The 23,393-nt window shown below is 37.7% G+C and overlaps 1 protein-coding gene across 1 annotated transcript in view; it reads left to right on the plus strand.

The window, feature by feature from the left end:
* Positions 1-18,174, plus strand: part of LOC311192913 (LIM domain-binding protein 3-like) — a 32,082-nt gene extending 13,908 nt beyond the window's left edge. Inside the window, exons 6-10 of the mRNA XM_084265594.1 lie at positions 5,406-5,706; positions 6,918-7,098; positions 10,177-10,297; positions 11,659-11,774; positions 13,688-18,174. Of these exons, the coding sequence (XP_084121720.1) occupies positions 5,406-5,706; positions 6,918-7,098; positions 10,177-10,297; positions 11,659-11,774; positions 13,688-13,777 (809 nt within the window). The 3' untranslated portion in view covers positions 13,778-18,174. The remainder of the gene's footprint in view (positions 1-5,405; positions 5,707-6,917; positions 7,099-10,176; positions 10,298-11,658; positions 11,775-13,687) is intronic.
* The last annotated feature ends 5,219 nt before the right edge of the window (positions 18,175-23,393 follow it).

Raw genomic sequence — 23,393 nt, forward strand, 5'->3', positions numbered from 1 at the left:
GCTTTAGAGTAAAAATATGGAACAAAAAGAGGAAGAATAACAAAAGCAAGCAAAAAAACTTGAAGAAAAAAGTACGTAGCTTGACTTCTCTGAAGAAAGCATTTAGAAAATAACCTGGTGCACTTGATTAGGAGCCCAGTGACACTTCAGAATTGATGTAATAGCTTAAGAATGCACAACTTGGGAAGGAGAGAAAATAAGTGAAGGTAGCCTGACTAGGCTACATTTGCAAAATAGATAAGGCCATATATTGAACTTCTCAAACTCAAGCTTATATTTGAAATTAGGAATGACATATTTAAGTACTTTGTAATGATATGCTTCAATTTCCTGCAGCTCCAATTACTGAAGGAATACATTTCATTATTCATTCATGTGGAAAATACACTCCTTGATGTTATTTAAATTTCTGTTGTATTAATGTGTTACAAATGGAGTGAACTTCTAAAACTGTTTATGTCCACAATGTGAGCCTTCAAAATGAACAAATTAAATGAGACAGCAATTTATGTCTAAATGCAATTCTGTGTTGAATTAAGCCTGTTCTGATCTTAGCAAGAGAATTAAAAAGTTGATTTATATCTTTACAGTCAAGGAAATATGTAAAGGCCAAGAATGCTAACCATCTTAAACTGTCTTCTGTAGTCTTCCAACAAGAAGTAGTCGTCCAACAATCTTAAACTATCTCTGGATCTACTGAAGTGAAGCTAGTGCAAACTTACACAACAATCAGACAGGCAGGTCAATTGGTTGATCTTTATATCTGAGATATAAAGATGGAAAAAGCCAGTCATAACTATTGTGAGCTATTTAAGGGTCTCAAAGTCCATAAAGGTTCAGCTTCTCATTTGCTTTTGGTTAAATGTGCCAGCAAATACTGTGTTCTCACCGAAGGCAAATTAGTTTTGTCCTGGAAAAGAAAGGAAAGATGAAGATAGAGGATTTAATGCCATAACTCAGAACAAACTGTGACAACTAAAATATCTCCTAAAATACACTGATTGAGCCCCGTGCTCACCTGGGGGAAGTGTAAGTTCCAGTTCTCGATATAAACACCTGCCACAGAAATAGATTAGTAGCTGTATCCCATTAGTAACTGTACCTGTTAAGGAAAAAGCTGGCTGATGAATTAGACTCAGAATAAGAGTCAATGTTTGTTGGTTTGATTTTTCTTCTCCTGTGATGGGCATCTTCTTTACAATTCCTTAGATTGCTGGTTCTGAGCCCCATTGCCTCCAAATAAAGGCTTAAAATACACAGTGAGGAAAGCATGTTTTCTGTCACTATGTATACAATGAACTTACTTCAACTTGTCTATATTTCTGCCGGAATGTGAAATATTCTTACTTTGCAGACAGGAGAAAATTCAGAATAATATGTAATGCGACGTGTTGCAAAGACAAAATCCAAATAGCATAAAAGTTGGCAGAGAAAGAAGCAGGGAGTCTTCCAGTATTGTTTAGAAGTTTGAGGTGCACAATAAAGAATTCCAAAATACCTCCATAATTGAACCCCAAAGTGACTCTGGTACAATAGAAATTTAAAGAAAGACATTTTATTGAAGATGTCTGGGTTTTTGGGGGGTTTTTTTGGTACCTTCTTTAAGTTTTACATGTCTGATGTAGTAGCACTTCATGCTGGTTTTGGAACATGAGCTGGCCCGAGAGATGGTTGCAATTGCTGTCCTGAGCCAACAGGAAATTGTCACTTGGGAAGTAATGGAGGAAATGGTATTTCCTGTAGCAGATGGGAAAGATCAGTAGTACTTTGAAACAAGCCATCAGGACAGTTAGAAAACTTCCTCACCCAACTCTGCCAAGGCACATAAATTCTGTCCTGCAGTGTAAAATGCAGCCTCAATCTGAGAGGAGCAGCTGTTCTCAAAGGATGACATCCAAGATTACAAACCCCATCTTCTTCTTCCAATCTGTGTGCAGCTTCAGGCTCTTGCAATAACTGCACTCTGACTTTAGCAAATAATTTGACTTCTATTTGTGTAAATCCACTGTGTGAAAAGGCCAAAGTAGTGGAGATTACTACAAGGATCTGCAATGTAGAATTTAGAAGAATGCCTTTATGCTAGCCCTCAGTGTTAATCAGGATGAGATGACTTGCTTCTATTAATGTGGGCCAGTAACTTCCAGATTTAAACACCCACCAACAGCCTTGCATTTGCAATATCCAGAAACCTGAATCAATCACTAAGAGGTTTACAAGACTCTCCTAATCTGTCTCAGATTAGGAAAAAAACCCCAAACAACAAAACACGAATACAAAACAGGGCTGATGGTTAAACTGAAACCAATTTCGAAATTAAAGCTTGGATAGGTATAATCAGTAAGTCTGCACTTCAAAGCAAACAAAGAGTACTGCTATGATTAACCCTAACTCTGGTAGGAGTTTTGTCCCGTTAAAAATCTTTGTTTTCTCCCTATAGGGAAAGCTGTGAACACCATAATCTTTTCCCTTCCTTATCCCACAGATTTCATAACCTGTTTTTGAAAGCAGCACAGATTTCTTTTCTGAACAAGGTCCACTAGATGGCAGAAAATGCTTGTGTATTCCTTACTTGTAGGCTTTCCTGGGCTAGAACAGTGCTTTCCTGTATGCCAAGCAACTGAAGCACTAGTCTTATGTTACTAAGTAACACGATGCCTAGAAGTAAGAAAGCAGATCTTTCTTTTTAAATCCCTAAGTCCAAATGGGACCTTCACAGAACTCTCAGGATAACAATAGTCCAGTAATTTCTTCCCTACTCTTGAGAGTCTGAGGGCTGAGAGAAACAAGATGATAGAGGCTAGGTTACGGAATTTTAAAGTATCCATTTTTGAAAAGTTAAAGGTCAGCTCATACAACACTAATATTTTGAGAATCTATTTTCTGATATAGTGAATCTTAGTACTTTTTACCAGCAAACATCCCCTTTTACCCGCTGCATGTATGTTGAAAAACTTTGAAAAATATAAACATGCAAGTTGACTTTGTATGGAAGTAGCTACTAAAATGAAAGAGTTGTTAATAAACTTAAGAAAATAGCTATAAGATGAGATAATAATTTCCTCTTAACAAAAATCTCCAAGTAAGTTAAACCTTTCCGATGCGTTTCAATGACACTTATTTTAAATCAATGGTAATTCCAACCTGTTCACAGGGAGTAAATATATTGGAATAAATCCAGCCTGTGAAACTACATTATAATGGCTTGCAAGAAAACTCAGAGCAGGTGTGAACACCCAACATTTGTCATTTTGTAATAATTGCCCTGGTATCTTCTTTCAGCAACTGGAAAAAAAGTTATTTTGCTGCTTTTATACAGCAAGTAGAAAAGAAAGAGTAAAAAGAAATAAAAGGTAGAGAGAATGAAAGACAAAGGACCTTCCCCAGTGTTTATTTGTCAAAGGAGTCTAGATAAATCTGACCACGCATAAACCATATGCTGTCTGCATGGACTGGAATAAACAAACCGGAAAAATATTGTGAGATCAAGGAAGAAAAAGTGAAAAACTGAAAGGTTGTAAGCTGAATTTACTGAAGACAAACATAGAAAAAGACATCTTAAAAATGGTACCTGGGGTGCATTTGGTTTTTTTGCTTCTGGTTCTCTGGGTTTTAATATCTGACCATATTGTGGCTACACTGCCATGCTTTGCATGAACAAGAACTGGCTCTTGGGGGAGGGAGAATCCTTTCACAAAACTGTATAAGCTAAAAGTCACCTTATTTAATTAGAGCACCTCATAGGTGGGAGCCTTTTGAACTCACCAATTAGAGATGAAATACTGCCTTCTAATTTTGCCTGGCTTAATACTGTAATACATAAATAGCAACAGCCCCAGGGTTTAAAGTGATTGGACATAAATTCTCTCTTCTGAAATCTTTAAACACGTTTGCCATTTCCAAGTAAAACTAAAAAAGCCTCAAGCTAAGGTGGGATACAGTTTTGTGAAGCAGAAACTCTGTTGATGCTGTAGCATAAGAAAGTTTTATCAAGAAGATGCATTAAATTCAACTCTGTACTCAATAAAAAGAAGAAAATCAGAGATCATTAGGGTGATGGCAGTGGATTGATATATATATATGCAATTTAAGCACCTGCGATTGCCAATAATCCCTGTGTTAGTCTGTGTGGCAGGGTGAGGGCTAAGGGAGAAGTGTTAAGTAGAACATAATCTCACCACTTAATTATCCAGAAAGATCTATGTTTACAAGCCTTTTGGTTGAACTACCTTTCCACCTGCAAGCCCCTTAAAACTGCACATGTTGTGTTTGGTCAGCATTTTATTGGCACTGGGATCTCGTATGCAGAGTGTTTGCCTAGACTGCAGGAGAACTAACTTCTGTTCCAAACTCTGCTGTCTCATCTGGGCAAAACACTTAACTCTCTAAAGCTTCTGTTCCTCCTTGCACAAACCAACAATCATTCTCTTTGTTTTCTTTGCGAAGGAAAAACTGCTTTTAGTGCTCCTGCACTTGGCAAAGTGAGTGACTTCAGTCCTACCCAACACAAGAGCAGGCCAATGGGACAGCTTGTTGGCATGTGTGGGCTCTTAGCTTTTGCTTATTTTTATGTGATAAAGCTCCACCCAAGATTAGAGCCCGGTGAGCACAAACACAGAGTCAGTCTGCACTGAAGATTTTATGTGATAGTCAAAGATTGGAAGAAAGGAAGTGTAATATTTCTATTTCATACATGGGAACTAAGGCACAGAGATACTACGCTCTGCTCAAAGTTATACAGGAAGTCTGTGGTAGAGCCAAGAGCTGAACTGAAATCAGTCATAACCACAAGCCTGGCCTCCTCCTAAGTGCTGCTGGCTTTGTCTTGCCGGTCATGTGAGTTGAATTGGCTCCCTCATTGCTTCTCTGTGTTCCCAGTGTGAGCCTGTTTTTCTTCAGAAACCTAGGAGGAAAACCTACAAATGACAGATAGCAGTGGCATTTGTGGATAAATGCTGCGTGTTAAGGAATACGATGAGATCACAATTTAAGCATAATTTCTTATTATGGGGAATTCTGTCTAAACCTTTATTACGTGATCTGTCCTTTCTATTTTTAACCTGTCTTAAAGAATACCATATCTGTTTAAAAGTATCACAGAACTGTCCTATCCATTCCTACTAGAAAATTAAGAGGTGTCCTTGGAATTAGTCTCCATAAAATCTATAAAAGCCGGTATAGGCAATGACTTCTGTAATGCATGTGGATTAAAAATCAGTGATTGTGCTGATATCCTTGGCTTCAGTCCAGAATTAATGAGCAATAGCAGGACAGACCATAATTAAGCATCATATGAAGCTTTATTTTTTTGTGTGTCATGGAGTACCCTTTGGTAAATGTTTCTGTTTTGCTATCAGAAGAAAAGACTTTAAAATACTTCTTGGTTTCTTTTGGGACATTTAAAACAGCACCAGCACCAGTTCATTCCTACACCCCTGCCAACGCTGAGCCTGCAAGTCGCCCTCCCTGGGTAACAGATGACGCCTTTTCCCAGAAATTTGCACCTGGAAAAACCACCACCTCTGTTACAAAGCATATCCTACCAAGGGGTGCTCCAGTACCACCTCCTGCCTCAACCTCTGCCTACCCATCTCCAGTTTCAGCTTCTTCCCAGGCTCCTGCAATAGCCCGGGGAACAGTTCAGAGGGCTGAGCGTTACCCAGCCAGCAGCAGAACTCCTCTCTGTGGGCACTGTAACAGCATAATCCGGTAAGGTCACGAGGATTTGAAGAGGGATGAAGCAGGAAAAAAAAAAGAAAAAAAAGAGAGACTGGTTGTTGTACATTAATAGACAGTACCAGAGCATAAGACTCAGTTAAATTACCCAGCAGGGATGTCTGTTGTTTCCTTCATTAATTTAACATTTCCAGAGCTCATTTTGCTATTGTGTGGTTCACTTTTTATCACTGCAAAGTTATACATGCTAATTATTTGTTTCTTGGATGCTGTGGCAAATCACTGTTTTTTAAACAGGTTTCTGGTCCTTTAAGGTACCCCTTGAAGGAGGTACATACAACTTCTTTTGAAGAGTTGGGGGGTGGGGAGAAAGATTCTGTAGAGAAAAGGAACAAGACTTCATTTTGGAACAGCAGCCAAATGTAATTGTTGCTTTTGTGTCTGGAGAAAGATAATGCCTACACTCTATTACCAGTGACTCATAGCATGCCTCTCCCTTCTCCTCTCGCAATTCATTCTGCTGGACTGGTGCCCATTGTTACCCTGTGGATTGCTAACCAGCTTTAAGTAATCCATGTTTAATGATGGTCTCCCCACTAAAAGGAGCTAGTTTGGTGATGTGGAACTGCTGATTTATTGCCCTTTAGAAGTTGTGACATGGCACTCCAGTAATAAGCACTGTATCTAATTACAATCAAAAGTAAATCACCAAAACAAATTGAATGTGTCTTCCATATAATCAAACAGCAAGTTGTCATCTGATAGTCTGATGTTTCTAGAATATGCTGCATGCGGTGCTCTCTCAGATGAAAAGAAGGCAGGAGACTTCAGGAGCTAGTGTGAGGTGTAGGTTTGGAAATTTGCCTGCTTTTTCATGCTTTCAAGCAGTAGCATTATATTTTATTACAACCCTTGAATTTTTCCTGTTGTCTTTGCAGCTCTTTACAAAGATCACTTATAGCTATTCAAATATGAAAACAATTGATTTTTCCTACAGTTGTCTGTAAATCTAATATATATGGTTAAACAATAATGAAGTATTTTAACCAACTGGCAAATTGTTTTCATAATGATCTGAAAAAGACCGTTTCTGTTTGGGCTTCTGGATTTTAGTTCAATGTGCACCTTCATGGTTCAAGTAGAATGCTTGTACCACATGTATGCAGTGCTTGACAAAGTGGGTTTGTAATCAGTCATTGAGATTTTGTTGCAATAAAAATAAGATATTAATGATTGGTTTTCAGGGGTCCTTTTCTGGTAGCTATGGGTCGCTCTTGGCACCCAGAAGAATTCAATTGTGCTTACTGCAAGACATCCTTGGCTGATATGTGCTTTGTGGAGGAGCAGAATAGCGTGTACTGTGAGCGCTGCTATGAACAGTTCTTTGCACCAACCTGCGCAAGATGCCACACTAAGATCATGGGGGTAAGAGAACAAACCTAATGCTCTCTCCAAACACATGGTTCACTGTAAGCAGTGAATGTTAAAAATTCATTATTTATTCCCTTTTAACAATAATTTGCCAGCCTGTTGATTTCTTTCCAAAAGAGGTGCATGATAATTTCTATCTATCTGAAAGCTGGAATATTTTTGTGCCTTGTTCAACTCTCAGATTGAATATGTAATACAGTTACCATCTCACTGAATGTAGATTAGTTAACAGTTTCTGGATAGTGTTTTGCTATCTGCTTGATACACCTATGTTACTTTTATCTTTTCCTTGTATTTACAGTGAGAGCCTTGAATTTTTTTTTCTTATCACAAGAATCACAAGGTTGGAAGAGACCTTTGGAGATCATAGAGTCCAACCATTCCCATCCTATGCTAAACCATATCCCTAATTACCTCATCTACCCTTTTTTTAAACACATCCAGGGAAGGTGACTCAACCCCATCCCTGTGCAGCCTGTTCCAGGCCCTGACAACTCTTTCAGTAAAAAATTTTTTTCTAATATCCAATCTAAACGTGCCCTGGCACAGCTTCATGCCATTTCCCCTTGTCCTATGTCCTGTCACCTGGCTGAAGAGACCATCGCCCACCTCTCTACAACCTCCCTTCAGGTAGTTGTAGGTGGTGATAAGGTCTTTCCTCAGCCTCCTCTTCTCCAGGCTAAACATCCCCAGCTCCCTCAGCCGCTCCTCATATGATTTGCCCTCCAGCCCCTTCACCAGCCTGGTTGCCCTTCTCTGCACTTGCTCAAGGACCTCAATGTCCTTTTTATGGTGGGGAGCCCAGAACTGAACACAGTACTCAAGGTGTGGCCTCACCAATGCCGAGTACAGGGGCACAATTACCTCCCTAGACCTACTGGCCACACTCTTTTTGATACAAGCCAAGATGCCATTGGCCTTCTTGGCTGCCCGGGCACACTGCTGGCTCATATTCAGCCTGCAGTCAACCAACACCCCCAGGTCCTTCTCTGCCTGACAGCTCTCCAGCCAACCTCCCCCAAGTCTGTAGTGCTGCATGAGGTTGTTATGTCCCATGTGCAGCACTCTACACTTGGCCATGTTAAACTTCATCCCATTGGTGTCAGCCCATCGGTCCAGTCTGTTCAGATCCCTCTGAAGAGCCTCCCTACCCTCAGGCAGATCAACAGTTCCTCCTAGTTTAGTGTCACCTGCAAACTTACTGAGGACTTAAGTCTAAATTTCAATGGAGAAGTCAGTGATCTTGGGAGGAGATCCATTGCTCTTGCAGCACCTCACCAGTGGCTAGCTGTGTTGCTAGCTAAGAGGAATTCTGTTGACTTTTTACAGTTAAGAAAATACAAAATAAATATGAAGATCTGAATTCCAGAAAGGCAAAATTAGATGCCACTTTTTTCTTAATGTACTCATGTTTAGTAAAGTTGTTCTACATGTAACTTAGATGGTGATGAGGTTGGAATACCAGAAGGTAATTCTAGCAGTGTATTTATGCATACAGTTACAGTGAATATATGACTCGATTCCCTTAAACGAGGAAGCAAGGAATAGCACACTGCTGGGGTTTTTTCATGTTTAGCTGTCACCTTTTGACATCTGTCTAAATGTTGGCATTGACTAGCTAGATGCTTTTCTCTGAAATTGCCAATTAGGGATGGCAACATCAGACATCTATGGTGAAGCTCTGGCTCCAACCAAGTCTCATTTGCTATTGTGGCTGTAGGAGTAATTATACAACAGAGTACTGACTTAACTTACCTAATTAATGCTGGCACAAATCAATTCCCCATTATGGATTTTCATCAGGAAAATAGCAAAGATGCCAGCTGCCTCTATTTATATTAATAAGATTTCTCAATCTGTTTTTTGCTCTGTAGTACAGTGAGGTTCATAAATGGATCCAAACCTATTTATCAGTGATAGTTGTTTTGCAAACAGTAGCAGAAGTTAATGAATCTCAAATGGTGATTCTCTAATGAGATATATGGCAAATATAAATTAGACTATTTTGTCTATTCACTAGATTGAAAGCACAGAAAAGGACTTCAATCCCTTCTGTCATAGTCAATGGAGATAAAAAATAATCTTTAAAAGTTAATCAGAGACTACGTATATAACTGGAAGCAACATAAAATGGGACCTAGATTCTCAGCTGGTGTAAATCAATGCTGTCTTGCTGAAGTTAACAAAGTTAAACTAATTTACACCAGTAACACAGATGGCCCTTTGAAATCTGGACTGTTTGACAGAGATACACTGTTGAACATTGTCTTTGGCACAAGTAAAATCGACAAATTAGCAGGTAACTACACAGCAGAGCTCAGTACAGCAGCTATTGGACTTGGAGGGCTTTTTTAGGAAAAGGTAAGAATGAAGAGTAATAGAGATTGTTCCACACTGGATGGAAGAAAGCAACTGATACCATCTGGATACTCACTTCAAGTGAACATTGGTTGCACAGAATTTGTTTTTTTGTGATCAACACATAGACTAGAAACAGACATACAGACTCATTTTCACTAATCGCAAAGTTAATCTATGAACTATTTTTTTTTTCCTTTTAAATTTTCACATTAGTTTGTGAAGTAGTGGTGGTGGTGTGAGAAGCTTAAAGAAATTAGTACACCATCTACATTGCTTTGAAAACATCAGATTTGAATCACTTATCCCTTGTGTGCATTTCTTGGTCGTAGGGAGAAAATTACTCTTTAAACTTTATTTAACGAATCATTGTCTTGCACTGAAGAGTTCATGCTAGTCACGTAAAAGCACAGGGGAAAATAATCAGAATCTTTGTGCAGAATCTCCCCTGCAACAGCGACTGGGCATGTTGATACAAACAGCTGGCTGAACTATGTTGTTTCACTTTGGCAAATGCATTGTTCCAGAAGATTTGCAGTCCTATTTCCTCTTTCTTTCCAACAGAGCCCAATTTCTGTCATACTTCTTTCTTTTGAGGAGGGGAATTGGCTGATACAAAAAGGAAAAATTTAAATAATCTCTGCCTTGTAATTGTTCTCCAGTAGGTAGTTGCAAGGCACGTTGTTCTGCTGAAGACTTTTGTTTGTTTTACAGGAAGTGATGCATGCCCTGAGACAGACTTGGCACACAAGCTGCTTTGTCTGCGCTGCTTGTAAGATGCCGTTTGGGAATAGCCTCTTTCACATGGAGGACGGGGAACCTTACTGTGAGAAAGGTATGACAACCTGGACAGTTCTTCTCTGTGACCCTGTTACATTGAAGCAACATAAGAATAAACCAGCTGATGAATAAAATAAAACCAGTTACCCATCCAGCATGGGTTTTGTTTCCACTCTCCACATGCACAAGTGTTACTTTTCTCCATTTTATATGATAGACTGGCTTTTGTCTCTGTGTCCCAGAATGCCTTCTTTCCCTTATGTATTATGGTACTTCCATTTCTCTGCCTACACTATTTTCCCTAACCCACTCCCTTCTCTGGTAGATTCTGCTTACTAGTAAATCTACATATTATGGAGAGAAAAATTCTTCCTTCAAGGTTTTGGGAGCACCTCTATACAGTATGTGTGGATTGCTGCCCCCATTCTGTCTACTAAATTGATTGAATTTTGACCTCTGATTCTGCTGCCTCACCCTAAAACCAATCAACCAACATATATGAAAAGATAGCTCTGCTCAGATGTGCAACACATGGTAGTGCAGATTTTGCTTTGAGTGCTGCAACAAATGAACTGCTTCTTGCCAAATAAGAAAGGAAAAGGCCAGGTTTTCCCAAACCATTGAAAGCATAATAAATGGTGCTTGCCATGCAAACGAGTTCCCAGATATGATCAAGAAGCAGGTTAAGGGTGGTATTCCCTCTGTAAGCCTGCCTTGTCCATTTAATGAACTCTCTAGAGATTCCTTCCTTATGGTTGCACAAATCAAATTTTACAGATCAGAGTAGCTCTTAGTGAAGAATAGAAACAATAGAGCATGACTGACTTTTCACCTACCCTTTCAAATTGGAGGTTTTGCCAAAATGTCTAATGACTCTTACAGATTCCACATAACTTAAAATTTCTGCTAATCTTTTTCCAATGTCAAGTTCCTCCAAATTGTTCTTGATATTCAAAGATTTATTAAGCAGCCAGAATGGGGTTTCCATAATATTCTCTCTTAATGTAGAGACAACATAAATCCAGTCATGGAAATTTTAACTATGCCTCTATACAACCTTAAGGTAACACTCACTGGTCATTAGATTGTATTTTATATGACCATATTTGTCCTTATGGATAGCTTCTACATACATTAGAGCTAATTTAAAATGAAAGTGGGAAACATAACTTCAAATTTCATTATATTTTTGTTTGTTTGTTTGTTCTCTGTGATGACAACTATCATGCTAACTTGGGGTTTTGTATTGAATTTGAATCTAAATAAAGTAGCAAATTGCAGTGTGTTTCAGTGAATGTAGTAGGAAACTGAAGACAAAAACCCCAAAATGAATCATCTCGAAATTTTCTATTTCTCTTGGATTTAATACAATTACATTAAGAGTGTTTCCTAAGTTTGATTTTTGTTTTATTTTAGATTATATTGCTTTGTTCAGCACAAAATGCCATGGCTGTGATTTTCCTGTTGAAGCTGGAGATAAATTCATTGAAGCTCTTGGACACACTTGGCATGATACCTGCTTCATTTGTGCTGTAGGTTCTATACCGAATACTTTCTCATTTCTTTATACTCATAAATTGTGAAGTAACATCAGAAGACCTGAAAGCAGGAATGGCTAACATATGCCTAAGGATGCAGAGGGATTGAAATTTCATTTTTCACTTGTGGATGGATAAATAGTGGAGTCATTTCTATTCTCCTCTGTAAACTATTACTGGAATTATTAAATTTTGCCTTCACAAGTGACTGTTTTCTAATAAAACATCCAGTTTTAGAGAGTATTGTACAGTAATACATAGCATTATTGCTGCTATTCTTTCCACTGTTTACCAAAGAAAGATAAAGCAGGATTTAAAATAAATAACAATAACCAGTATACTGAACAGTATATCCATAATCTTACTTACAAAACAGTGCCATTTGTATTTCCATGCAGAATGCTTGTTGAAACTTGCAAAGAGGAGCCTGTTTAGGGAGAATGAATAGTAATTAGCATAGAAGTTGGTCAAACTCATCTATCTGTAAGTCTATTGTGTGCATACACCTATACAGTGTGGCTATATTCCCACACTCTGCACACAAAGTAGTAAAATCCATATGATAAACAGTATTTTTCATATGGTTTTAATACAGCTGTGCTGCTGTACAACATAGCATTCCTAAGGTAATAATATCTAGAACCTCTAATAGCTAAAAATAGTTTGGCCACACCAAAAATGACACGGACAATTTCTAATGTTTGTTAAACTCTAAAATTTAGGTTGAAGAGTAGACAGTATAGGAATATTTAGAAATATCTAAAGCTAACCTAGCCACTGGCCTTTTAAAGGTACATGGAAGCAAGTGACACAAGTGAGTCCTCTGAAAATTGATGTGTCTCTGAAATTCTGACATAGAAAGGAATACTAAAACAAGTTTCCTTCACAAATTAACAGCTGTTGGTCACTTATAAATGATACTTTCTCTGAGTATTTTGTGTTCTCCAAATTTCTGTGGATGTGACAGTTTTGTTAATGCAGTTCTCCCAGTGTTTTTTGTTAGGAGCTAACTTCATTTCTTCCAGTGGGTGAAATCAAATGCAAATAACCACATGATTCTTAATTTCTAATATGCTATCCTCAAATCCTTTCCTGAGACTTTTTTTTTCCTTCCACTTGCAGTAGCACATTGCTGATATTATCGCTCACTGGTTTAAAGCCTGCCATAAGCATTAGGGACACCATTCATTCTTACTCCTAGATTCTGATGTGTTGACTTCCTTAAGTGGTTCTAGTCAAATCTGACCTTGCAAGTGGTGTTGCACTACCCTGTGTAGATACCTGCTCAGCTCCAGGGCAGTTTAAGATGATTTTTGTTATGTCTACATCAGTGCCTATGCAGCCAGGTAGAGAACTCTGTGGAATCAAGAGTAGCCTAGTAAGAACAAGTAATTTTCAATAACACAGACTGTCTGAATGACTCGCTCCTTGATCACGTAAGAACCCGTATGAAGACAAAGTAATAATAGGAACGAGTATCTAACGGTACCCTGGCAGGATGGTACCCCTGGGACATGGCACCTAACCAGAGGTTTTGTAAAATCATGCTTTGTAAGGCCATCTGCGTGTTCTCCAGTGTGCCACTACCCTTTGACAGCCTACACAAGCACTGCTGGGTCATGCTGAAGTTGCCTAGGGGATTGTGTACCCAGACTTCATTTTAATGGAAACTAGTGAATTTAGTGGATAGTGGTGGCAGAAAAAAACAGAGGCAAAAGCTGATGCAAACCAGAGCATAACCTCAACGTGGAGTAGGAAAACTACCAAGGCATGCACTTTGATTCAGGAAATCAGATCCAATTCTGTCGAAGCAATGTATAGTCAGAAGAGAAATACTGTTGAAATTGTTAATCGTGTCATTCTCTCTTTTTTTCAGGATTCATGATTGTCTTTATTGTTAATTCTAGGTATGCCATGTGAATTTGGAAGGTCAGCCATTCTACTCCAAGAAGGATAAGCCACTGTGCAAGAAGCATGCCCATGCCATCAATGTTTAAAAGAGGAGCTGGTAGACAGTAATGCTGGGGAAAAACAGCTGACTAACTGGGCAATTACAAAGTTGATAACCACGGCTAGAATTTCTCTTGGTAAAAGCTAGGAAGGTGATACTTCTGAAGTTTAACCACTTTTGTAAATGCAGAACGTGCTTTTGCAAGGTTCATACAAAAACCTGAATGAACAGTAAAAACCAAATGAACTAGTCCATTATTAGAGAAACAGTCGGAGGAAATACTGAAATTAAGTAAAACCTGTAATATAAGAAGTAATGCACACATGCAGTTCCAAATGAACCTCCCACAGCGGTTTTACTGCTCAGACCACACACTAGTGTTTCAGGACAACTAGTAAAGTCCTTTTGTAGTAAGTAATTTTCTTTCATAACAAGAATGAGTAAGTGCCACATGTACAATAACCTGTAGAACCAAAGGCCATAGCTTTCAAAGGGAAAAATAGATTGGGGTTTCCTCTATGAAAAGTGAGTGCTATTCCACTATGTTGTGGTGCTACCTCATAGCATCAAATGCTTGAGATTTTTTTCCAAGTAACTCAGTTTGAAACTAAAGTGGAAACAGAATTAACTCCTTTCATAACCCAGTAAGATTGAGAAAAACATGCAGGGTCAACCTTGTTAGTGCTCTTGGCTTATACATGCACTTTCATATTATAATGGAAGAGGACAACTGGCTTTCTCCAAATTGCTCTCCTACTGAACAGAATAGAGCTTTTAATTCAAAACCAGTTTTCCTTTCCTCTTGTGGAAAACAAAAAATACTCAAAGTTACTTTGGTTTCTAATTCCCGCTGGTATCAGTGGGAGGTTGGAATCTACATCTGGACCTTCACATTGACGAACACAGAAGACATGCATTCATCTAGCACAGCAAGGAAGTGGGAGATATCCCTACTCTGTCCCACATAGTTAGGAGAAGGGCTTTTTTTTTTTTCCCCAAAGTAAATTATCATTGATTAAAAATCCATAAGGCAGCATAACCCCACAGGCACATACTCTTCATACTTTTGTTAGTTTGTATGCAACATATTGTAAAACAGTAGATAAGCTCTGACAGGATAACCATACAGTCATCTCTTCTAATATTTTTAAGAACACCATTCAAGATGTTAGAAGTTATTTATAAAAGCTTTTTTTTTTTTTCAAAAGAGCAATACTTGTAGTACTGATAATACTTTTGAATTTTTAATTTTAAATGACTTGGAGACAGCTGTTTTGTCTGATAGAAAATAGAGTTAAAATGGGAAGTCTGATCACTATTCAAGTTTTATTAATTTGTTTAGGTGAGAATTATGATGTGTGTGTTGACAGCTTGCAGTACTGACAGTTTTGAATTAGTTTTTCTGAGGCTGAGGATACCTTGTGGGCCACATTCTGGTGCCACCTGGACTCTATTTTACCTTGTTTTTTGAGTAACAAAGAATGACATAGCATTGTCTGCCTTTTCCCTCCTATGGGTAATGCCCATTGTAAGAAAATTGGTGTGTCTTTTTTCAGGGACAAAATACTATCCAAAGCTTGGGGGAGGAGTAAAAGAAATTTGGGGTTCTAATATCAGAGTTAAATTAGCTGCCGGCAGTCTGCATCGTGGACAGAAATGACAACCTGAACTGCCTGTGGCAGTTTTGACAAGTATGATGTATTTATTCAGTAGGTATCTTAGTTCTCACTGATCTTAACAGTGATGTGATCTGAGTGCTGCAGGGTCAGATTTTTGTATGCATGAGGTATTCTAACACACTGGTACATTATAAGCAAAGTCCTTTTTTTCTATAGCAAACAAATTTTCTGTTTTCAGTCAGTGCTGGGCTGGTGTCAATATGGTTCCATCAATTACAAAATCCGAAGATCTGGCTTGTCAAATTCTCTAGAGGAATAAATTGTAATCATGGAATTGAAATACTTTTCACTCATAATTTGACTTCATTAAATACTTTTTCATAACAGACAATTTCCTTTCAATTTTTAATGTCATGCAACAAAATGGTGTTTTTTATTCTCTGTTATTCAAGAGAATCCATATCAGCATATTATATATGAAGACTGCATTGAAGACATTCTTTAGGAAGATCTCTGTGTTACCCACTGTCTGGGACTAGTCTTTCACTGTCAACATCAAAACAGGGAGTCAGACCCCTTGGGAGGACACAAAGTACTAGGCATGTGATGCCCCAGGAGATTTTCATGAGGTCTTCTGCTTCTAAGCTGCATGTTTGTGTGTGTCTCTCCCTCTCCACCTTCCCCCTCAGTGTCTCCAAAAGCTCCCTCTTCAGTGGCAGTGTGAAGAATGAATGTTTTAGGAGATGGCCAGAGGTGAGTGCTGCAGCTTAGGCAGGGGTACAATCTCTGCAGAGATGGATGTAGGTGGCACAGCTGGGGCTGTCTCTTCTTTATGTTCCCAGGGAAGCCTAGAATGCCAGCTGAAGTGACCCAGGTCTGCCTGGAAGTTTCTGGGGTGGATGGGTGTGGGTGACAGGGGTTTCAGTGTGGGCAGGGGAAGGGAGGCTTGGATCAGAGAAGGGAGAGCACCTGTGGCAGCCTGAATGTGGGGGCTCTGGGCACTTCTGCTTGAATGTTGAAAAGGCACTGAGGAGATGGGAAGCCCTTGCTGAAGCTGGGGTTGGAGGAGGGGGAATAGTTAAGGCCAGTTTCACTAAGTTGATGAGTCAAAATAGTTGGGGTGGGGAAGGGGGGACTAGCCAGGATGACTCCCTACAGTCAGGGAAAGGGCTTGAATGCAGAAATTATGATACAGGCAGCTCACTGTAGTCCAGAGAGATATTATGATTATGTACAGAAGGGGTCAGCAAGGGGGCATACAGGATCCAGTCTAATAATTTTGAAGTCTGTACTGCAGAAAGGTGAAGGAAATGTATGTGAGCATAGCTGAGCTAGCTTGAGAGAGTCCTGAAAATTTCCCTTTCAATGAGGAGCTGTACTAACTTGAGAGAGCCTTGAAAATTTCCTTGGAGAGATAACCTGCACTGTAACACATGCCCTGACTCCAACTGGTGTCTGAGCAAGTGAGATTAAAGCTAGTTTACATATCACTATATGAAGTAGAGTGGTATCTCTGAATGAAAAACAGAGATACCCTGAGGATTATCATGTAATAAATTTCCTGTTTTGACTTGTGCTGCTTCATAATGTGGTCCAAATATAGGGAATCCACTTATCTGCCCTCAATATTTATATTAAGATATAATTTTTGCACATATCTGAAACAGAAATTTGTGAATAATAACGTAGTATTTTAACTTTGACAGAGGAAGAATACCATGTAAATGCTGATACTCTTCTGCCACCTTTGTGATATGGAGGGGGAAAAATGCACATAAATATATATATAATATATATTTAAAAAAAAATCCAGAATAGAGCCCTTGAGTTGCCACTGAACGTAAATGCTGTACAAAAATATGCAAGATTAATAGTGTGCACTTGTTTATGTTTTATGTCCTGTAACAGATGCCTGGGACAAGTCCTAAGTTCCTCTAAATATTTCTTTTCATTCTAGTTAATGTGGGGTTTTATATAATACAACAAAGATACTGTACCTCTGAATGATCAAATAAAAAGAGCGGTCTTTAATTAAAAAGCGTTCAATAACTTTTCAGTTAAAGGCTTAAAAAATTAATGCTTTTTCTCTTTCTGTTTTTTGCAGAGCAGAGTAAATCAAATGTTTCCAAAGATAACTGTTTTTATTAACTGGGGAAAAAAACAACACTCTAATGACTTCTATTTTTTAGAAGACAGTTGTTGGCTACACTGGATTTACATGAAATTTCTAAAATCAATTCAGAACAATGAAAATATTTTACTTTGGTCCTTCAGTGGTCAGTACTTTGGGTGAAATGTTTTGTTAAAGATTATTTGTATTTATGTTTAATAATGTGAATGTCCACAGCACTGAACATAGTCATTAGTGTCTACTGCTGGGCAAACTAATGTTTATTTTCAACATTTGTCTCCTGGTAGCAGATATTAATTTGTTTAGTATTTATAAAGATCTGAATTTGAAACTGAGTGTTTTCTTGCCTGCAGTGATCATATTAGAAGTCTGGGTTTTATAATACATTGACATGTTGACTTGATGCCACAAGTGCCCTTGCTTTTATATACGTACTCCAAAGTTTCTAGTTATTTCAGAAACAAAATGTAGAGTGGTTTATGAGGTGTGAGTAACTACCTTGCATGGATTATCTGTGCCAATATGAATAAAACAGTCTAGTAATAAAAGGAATGTACAAATACAGTTAGAACTTTATGATTTGGGCATATTTATTAATATGGTAGTTGAACAGCTGTCAGCTGTAATACTGATAAGAAAGCATACAGAAGCTTGTACTCTCTACTTGAGACTTGAAAATAAAAATTAAAAGCATTGGTTTCAACTTTATTGTATATCAGTCTTGAATGTTTTATTAACCAAATAACATTGTTTCAAGCAAATGTTAGTATGCTTAAGAAGATGTGGTGAGCTAACAATACGTGTTGTAACCCAGCAAGACGTGTATAGTCACAAACCTTATTGTATCAACACATAATGTTTACAGTAACTTTATAAGGAATGGGTAAATTCTGTCTTAGGTTACATCAGTGCATCTGAGAACAAAGTTTGATCATGTAAGTTCAGGTGGGTGTTCTTCCATTCCTTAGCAGAAGTGTCTTTAAATAATATACAAACCTTTTAAACGTCCTTACTGAGATCTAGTGCCAAGAAATACTTCCAAATGAAAGGATATCTTTATATAACAGTGTGGCTTACAAGAACAGTCATTTTGCACATTCCTAATCCACACCCCTCAGGAATGCAGGATTTTTAAAGATACAACTAATTATATTAAACGTAATTAAGAAGTCACATGATAAATGGACAGATTTGGCTTTAGATGGTGTTACAAAGTACAGCGGGAATCACAGGGTTGTGCACTTTGGTTTTATTGTACAGCCCTGATATCTGCTCATCATGTGCCTAAGAAGAAAGACAATTCAAAAGCAACAGAACACAAGCAACTTTCTGTCAGTTCAAAATTGCTGGTTTAGAGATTGTCTGTGACCTTTAACCTTTGCACAAGACAGTGGTTCCTAAGCTGTGTACTGTGATCCCTGGAAGTTCAGCTGTTGGAAGTGGAAGCAATAGAGACATAAGCACAGCACCATGCCAGCTACCAGGGTGCAAAAAGTGAATAGAGCAAAGTTCATTAGAAATGGATATGGTGCAAAACAGCTTGACAAGTGTTGCATTAAGAGATTCTTAACAGAAGAGAGATTTTTATTATTTGCTCAGGAGAAAATGGAGATTTCAAAACTATACGCTTTGGCATTGTTCCTCCCATCCCCCCAATCAGGAATCTTAAATTCAGCCAGTTTCTGTTGATTAAGAAAGGAAGGAATGTGTGAATAAGATTGCTGAAACCATTATTGAATACACAATGAAATGCTTTGTTCTCCCAGCCAAATCAGAGAGTTATGGATGAGACTTAGATTATATTCAGGCATAAATTCTGTGCTGTGTGCCTATAAAACATGCCCTTAGATAGCTGTTATAAATACAGTTTGTCCTCATCTTAGGCAGATTACATCAAAAGAAAACAGTAACAAATGTGTGTTGTACTAGTTAGGGCTGTCAGACTGAGTCATAAAACTTTTCTGTGTAGTAAGGGAAAGCAGAATGCTTTTTTTTAACAAAGTGAAACTTTTGAACAAAATGTGGGTTTCCTTTAAAAGTTTCCAGATTTTAACTGTTAGGGAATAATACATTAGTATGCATTAAGTATCTTTAAAAACTCTCCCTCCACTATTAAAAGTATTTTCTAATCTTACTACTTTAGAATTCAGATTCTTTTCATTAATGACAAAGATGTTATGGAAATTCTTATGCTTCCACTTAGTTTTACTGTGTAGTGTTACTGAAAAAGAGTTGAGGGGTTTCTGAAACTGCACAAATTATTTCTTTTTCTTTTAATTGAAAGATACAGATAAAATTACAACTTTGAATAAAGGTGATGGTCCTTTCAGTGTTTGGGGAATGAATACTGCTTGCTACAAGAAAGATTAGAAATTTTCAGTTCTAGAATGTTTTATTCTTATGGTGCACTAAAAAGTGTGTTTTGGATTTTCAGGAAACTTAATAAATATAGCCATAATTAAGGATCTAATTTCAGAATAAAAGAATTATTTATAGGATTTTAATTACTTTTAAGTTCTAATAGTATGTAGACTGCAAACTAATGTTGGGGTGATGGTTTAGTTTGATTTAGAGAAATCTTGATGAATGTTTACATTCCTATATACGTGGATGTAGATTGAATACTCAGAAATGAGGCTCTGATTTCCTTTAAGTGGATGTGTTTCATACCTGCAGTGTTTGAGCCTATTCATATAGTACATTTACTATGCATAGCATAATAATACTGCATTAAACTGAGTGCCCCTTTTTTAACCAGTTAGGTATTTGTGCTTTCTGAGGGAGCATCTCTAGACTTCTGATAGCATGTGTGTGAGGAGAAAGAAGGGCACTTGCAAAAATCAATGGGTTCATGTAAAAAAGTCTGAATAAAATTTTTACTTGTGCATTATAAACAAAGACCAAATACATTGTTTCACCACAAGATGTTCTTCTGCATTACCCAATGCCACTGGTAAGCCTGCATGTTCCCTGACCCATTTTCTTTTTCTTCCTGGTAACTTTTCTCTGGACTGATTCTGAGGACATTATGACTTTCCCTGATTTCTGTACATGTGGAAGCCTGACTAGAGTAAGTTACACACACATGTAAGCTGTGTAACAATGTGGGGTAAAAAGCAATATAATGTGCTGTGCTGCTGGTGTGAGTGTGTTCAGTCAGCCTACTGCATCCTGGAAATATCAGATTTACGGAGATTTATTGTGGCTACACAATACGTATGACACTAATTGGAAGCTTCTGCTTTACTGTATGTGTGCTACACAGCATCTACGCTACACTGCACATGTTTCTGGCCAAAAAACCCTCGCAAGGAATGTGATAGTACTCACCAGAGAGATTCAGGTTCTAGCTATCACATCAAATTTAGCATACCTGAATTTAAACTGTGTTGTTATGAAATAATCACAGAGCATAGTTATTTAAGACTGTATTGCCAGTGCCAGCTGCTGCAGCAAAAGAAGAACAGGGCTGTATTTTATGCAAATGATTATTTTCTGCCATCTGTATTATGTAAACCAGTTTCTGGAACAGGAGCTTTTCTGAATTGCCATTCTTCTGTTGTGACAGCAACTAGACCGAATTCAAACTTGCAAAGATTTCAGCTCATTTGGCAAAATTTATTTGTTCTCACATTGAAGAACTCCATGTTTCCCCCATGGCACTTACTCAGTTTTGTCCTACACCTCTTAGAAAGAATTGAAAAGAGTCTGGTGGTGTTAATTACACCTAGACATGCAACCACTGACTTTTAGGTTAGGCAGCACATCCTGAGAGATTAAATATGTAACAGTTTTTATATGCTTACATGGCTGGTGGCTCTTGGAGACATCATTGATTTCCTAAGCAGTCACAGAAGTTGCTTTCTGTTCAGAAGTTCTCTAAAAGCAAAGAGACAGAGTTATTAAAAAAAGTAGATATTAAAGTGTGGGGGCAGTGTATATCCTTAGATACAAATCTGCACCATTTAGTAGAATCCCAAACAGTTCTTGCTCCTATGCAATTCCCCAACAAAAAAAAACACACCCCACAAAACAATAAACAATACATAACAGAGAAATTCGGGCTGTTACTACTCTTCCCTAACTCTGAGTAAGAACGCTTATCCCTGTCCACTGGCACAGACAGCTATAAATTATGTCTGTGTGCCAGCTTCAGAGAACCTGGACACAAATACTTAATCTGAAAACATTTTACTCATCCCTTTAAAAGACAGTGACAAAGTCTTCTGCTTTCTCTGATCTCATAGAATAAAAAAATGCAACAACTGAACAATCCTTTAAGTCAAAGGATAGTTAAGTAAACATTTATTTTAGGCTTTCGTTATTAAGTGCATTTATTTAAAAGTGATCAATTGCTATCAAAGTGGGCACATGTGAAAGTAAAATAAGATTAAAATGTAGGAGAGTGAAAATGCAAAAAAGAAAGCAAAAAAAGGCTGCTTTTAGCATAACAATTAACCGCCCAATCTACCCTTCCTTTATTCATCGCAGGATAATTCACTGTAACTGAATTAATGGTGAACCATTCAGTAATAGGCCTGGGTAAGGAAATCAGAGCAGTGTATCAGGATATCCTTTTTCCGCCCCAGAGTACCAATACTTTCAATTTTATATACAACGGAAGTAATTAGTTGTAACACAAAGAAACACAGCTGTGTTTCCTGATGTTCACACATGCAATAGCTACTATTGTTTAGAATTTTGAGTACGTACACTGAAAACTGTTCAGCTGCTCTCAACGTTCTGTATTTTGGGGGATTTAATTTTCTCTAGTAGCTTTTGAATTTATAGTGGAATTTTAATATGCTTTTATCTTAGATCCAATCCTGCATCTCTGATCAGGTAATTTTCTACTGATGCCAGTGGGAGTTTAAACTGAATTAGGAATAGCTGCCAAATCCAGAGATTTGCAGAGGCCAATTTCTTACTGGAAGCAAAGGAAGTTGTAGACTGTTTGTCAGGATTTGCTTTTCATTGTATGTGTTTAACTTGTTGAGGTTTAAGTTCCAATATGGACTCGAGACTAAGGTGAAAAGGTTTACTCCTGTGTCTTTAACTTCATTACATATTTTCAGATGTACTAGCTGACTGCTGTGACTGAAATACAAGCATATTCTTTTCTTACTATTTAGTAGATCTGTATTATTTTCTTTGTGCTAGAATATAAAAAAAGATGAGAGTATTTTGCTGCATTTGTTCTTATTTAATAGCAACGTGTCCAAGGTTAAAGATAGGTTTAGACTGATGAAAAAAATAAGGATTTGATTAATTGACATTATTTGGCTCATTTGTTTTGTAGAGTATTCAGATCTACTTCAATCTAACAAGCATGGGAGAACATAGCATTTTCAGTCTCATAAATGCCCATCTTTGTAAATCTCTACACTACCCACTGCAGCTGCCAGAAACACATCTATCTACTTCAATCCACTCCTCTTGAGGACAAAGCTTTTATGCACACCAAGACAGAAATTTTCTGTATTGAAGAGAATGCTCCATGTTTAATGTTTCCTCTTTCAGCACTTGTTCAGTTTTTGTTGCTGAAAAGGATCGTTATCAAGAAGTTATTTTTTTGTTGCAAAGGCTGGAGGAGATGAAGCCTCAGCATCAGTAGGAGAGCTGATAATACCACATGGGGATTATTCGAACTTGTAAAAGAAACTGATACATATCTCTTACAGTAAGAACTGTAAGAACACACAGATATGCTCATTCACACAGGGAAGCTGATAATTTAAACTTCCTTGTAGATTAACTCAGCGCTGCAGACTGATAGTAATTACTTCAGAATATAAATTTTAAAATCAGCGCTAGAGTCCAACTGTAAATATTTAACCATCTCAGAGCAAATGAAGACTTTAAGGACTTTTTTTGCATGTATCTAGGGAAAAATATATTACTGTTTCTTCAAA

This window comes from Gallinula chloropus (assembly GCF_964237585.1).
Source record: "Gallinula chloropus genome assembly, chromosome: 5".
NCBI lineage: Eukaryota > Metazoa > Chordata > Aves > Gruiformes > Rallidae > Gallinula > Gallinula chloropus.